At 54.4% G+C, this 2,921-nt stretch overlaps 1 protein-coding gene across 1 annotated transcript; it reads left to right on the top strand.

Annotated features, from left to right (window-relative positions):
• Position 1: 1 nt before the first annotated feature.
• On the top strand, positions 2-214 carry TMEM203 (transmembrane protein 203; the record flags this gene model as incomplete). Its single annotated transcript, XM_009890311.1, has 1 exon — positions 2-214. A coding segment is annotated over one exon (213 nt), but the record flags the coding sequence as incomplete, so codon positions are not given.
• Positions 215-2,921: the final 2,707 nt, after the last annotated feature.

Below are 2,921 nucleotides of genomic sequence, written 5' to 3'. Positions count from 1 at the left end.
CGTCGCGGTGCGGCTCTTCCAGGACGGTGAGAAGCGGCTGGCCGTGCTGCGGCTCTTCTGGATCCCCACCATCCTCAGCCTCAAGTTTGTCTTTGAGATGCTGCTGTGCCAGAAGCTGGTGGAGCACACCCGGGAGCTCTGGTACGGGCTCATCATGTCGCCCGTCTTCATCCTCCTCCAGCTGCTCATGATCCGAGCCTGCCGGGTGAACTGACGGCAAGGGAGCGGGCGGCGGATCGCTGCCCTTGCGCCGGCTAGGGATGTGCCTGGCTCACCAGGGAGACCTGGACTCGTAGTGACAGTCATCGGGCTTTTCCCCATCTTTATTTCTGTACAGAGTGGTAGGTGGCAGGTTGCACAGGTCCGGTTCTACAAGCGGAAGGGTCTGTAATTAAGCACGCTGCTGTGTTGTATAGCGTTGTATTTCTTTGAAAGATCCTTTTGTGCCGAATCCTTATTTCAGTTCACTCAGCTTTTGGTGTTAGCCTTCAAGTATCCTGCCCTGCAAGCACTGTTTGATATGCTGGTTATTTTATTTTGAAATAAAAATGCTTGGAAGGATTAGTTTTATTTATAAAATTCTTTTTCCCTAGAAAGCATTTGTACTTAAAACTGTTGCCTAGAGAACAGGAATCACCTGGAGGTTGGTTGGTGGCTGTACGTATCCTTGTACACCCCGGACCACTGCCAGCCAGGATCACCGCAGCTGCTGCCTTGCCTGCCCTGCGCTGTCTGAGGCCATGCTTGTAATCATGTGCTGGCTTCCACAGCAAAACTAACTTACTTCCATCTGTCCTCGCTTCCCTGAGCACTTCATGCCTTCAGTGCACTGGCAGGGTTTTATTGGAGCCATACTCTCAGCCAGAGAGAACTGGTCTGTGTATTTTTGAACAGAAATACGGGGTTTTTTCTTTGTATTTAAGATCCATTCCCTAAATAATTGAGACGGGGGGGTTGGGAGGGCAAGGTACGGGGACAGGAACATGAAGTTCTGATTACAAAGGGGGAGATTGGGTCTCCCTGAACCCCAGCTTTGGTGTGGAACACTGTCCTCAGACCCCTGGAAAGCCTGAGTAGTTCAGTATTCCTCGGGGAAGTGGGGATCAGCGAGTTAAATGCCAGTGTCGCAGGGAACTCCCAGCGCCATAGAAACCTTAGTGTCACTTGTGTTCGTCTACCACCATGAGGGTGTTGCAAATGGTGGATCTGCCCCTCGCCTCTCTGCGAAGTGTCGAGTGTTGCTTTGGACCCCAGGCCCAGAGGACTGGTCTCCTGACACCAAGTTTTGCAGACCTTTGTACTCTATTGATGATGTTGACTCTGAAAAAACACCTCCTGGTAGCCAGGGCTTCCCTTCCAACCTCAGCTGCTCCCAGGCCCATCCCTGTCTTTGCCCCATCTACCCAGCTCCTCCTGGATAGATGCACCCTCTCTCCTCTGCTGCTCTTGGGATCTGTTCCATGCAGATAGGATCTTGAGAAGGAGAACTGCTGTATAACCATCTCTCCAGTTTTGAGTCACATAGCAGAGACCTGAGGAGCACCAGGAATGTGTTCACGGGTCTGATCTCCCTTATAAGAGACACTGATGACAACAAAACAATCAGCTGCTCCTTTTCTCCCTAGCAAGCAGATGGGCACCATGGGAAAGTTTACTGTAGGTATCGATGGTTGTCCCTTCACCCTGCTGCCAGCTCGTGCTGGCTGTCACGGAATGGTAGTGGGAGAACAAGTGGTCTGATCTGGCAGGATCCATCAGCACACACAGATTTAGCCCAGACTGGGCCGTACTGGAGCTTAGCCCCTGATGCACAGTGTGACTTGCTCCTCACCAGCCTCTGTTCGGGTGGCACCTGGCTCCAGCCCTGGCTCAATGTCCTCAGTGACTCTAGATGGCCCGTCCTGGGCTGGTGTCAAGGTCTGGTGCTGGAAGTACAGGATGGGAGCACCCATTTTGCTGGGTCCTTGCACAGCCTTAGGTGGTGCTGGGCCCCGAGCACTGGGACCTACCTTACAGGATCTTGTCTGCTCCTGCATCACCTTGTGATGTGGTTTTCCAGAGCTTGGTGTCACCAAAGTGCAGCTGTAATGTCCAGAGGTGCTCCTCTGGTCTGTCCGCTTGGAGCCGGACATTTGCTCACACGAGCCAAGCTATGACAAACCAAGGACACGTCACCTGGGAGGATGGTGGCTGGCTGCTCCTTGTCCACTTCCACCTCCTACCAGTGTAAGTTCATCCCTGCTCTCCATGTCCCCATGGCATGGTTGTGCCCACAACGCGCCCAGTTGCTCTCTGAGCACACAGGCCACAGATTGTTTTGTCTCCTGCAGCCCCAGATGCTGTGTCACCAGCAGCCACAGAGTCACTCGTGTGGGTCTGGGGAGGGTGAGGGCGGGGGTAAGGGGCAATGGGGGTGAGGGCAGGAGAGCAGGGCTGGGGTGGTGTTGGTGGACAGCCAGTGTCTGCTGACGGGCATGAAGAACTGGAGCCACAGAGGGTGGGGGACACAGTTGGTGAAGGCGGAGAGGAGCAGGAGGAGCAGCAGAGCCTGGGAGTCAGGAGGGGACACTCACTGAGTTGCCCTGGGGACTGATCGGTGCCTTTGGACTTTCCCACAGCTCCCCAGCCACCCGGCTAATTAAACCACATAAGGGGCAAACCAAAAAAAAAAAAAAAAAGAGTCAAACAAAAAGATGCCTCACTGCAACTCTTTGCAGAGGAATGGGAGTCCCGGCGGGGCTTGCCTGGGACCGTCATCCCAACCCAGCAAACAGCCATGTCACCAGGGTGTGGTGCTCAGCGTGGGGGGACAGTGCCACATCCACTCGCGTGCCGCCGAGCTCGCCTGGAAGTGGCTTTTCCAGCATTTTGCAGCCACCTTGGGGAAGAGCCAGCAACCACCATTTCCCAGCTCTGCTCCT

This window comes from Charadrius vociferus, unplaced genomic scaffold (assembly GCF_000708025.1).
Source record: "Charadrius vociferus isolate BGI_N301 unplaced genomic scaffold, ASM70802v2 scaffold398, whole genome shotgun sequence".
Classification (NCBI taxonomy): domain Eukaryota; kingdom Metazoa; phylum Chordata; class Aves; order Charadriiformes; family Charadriidae; genus Charadrius; species Charadrius vociferus.
Note: the sequence above shows the minus strand (reverse complement) of the source record. Positions and strands in the feature narration are given on the sequence as shown.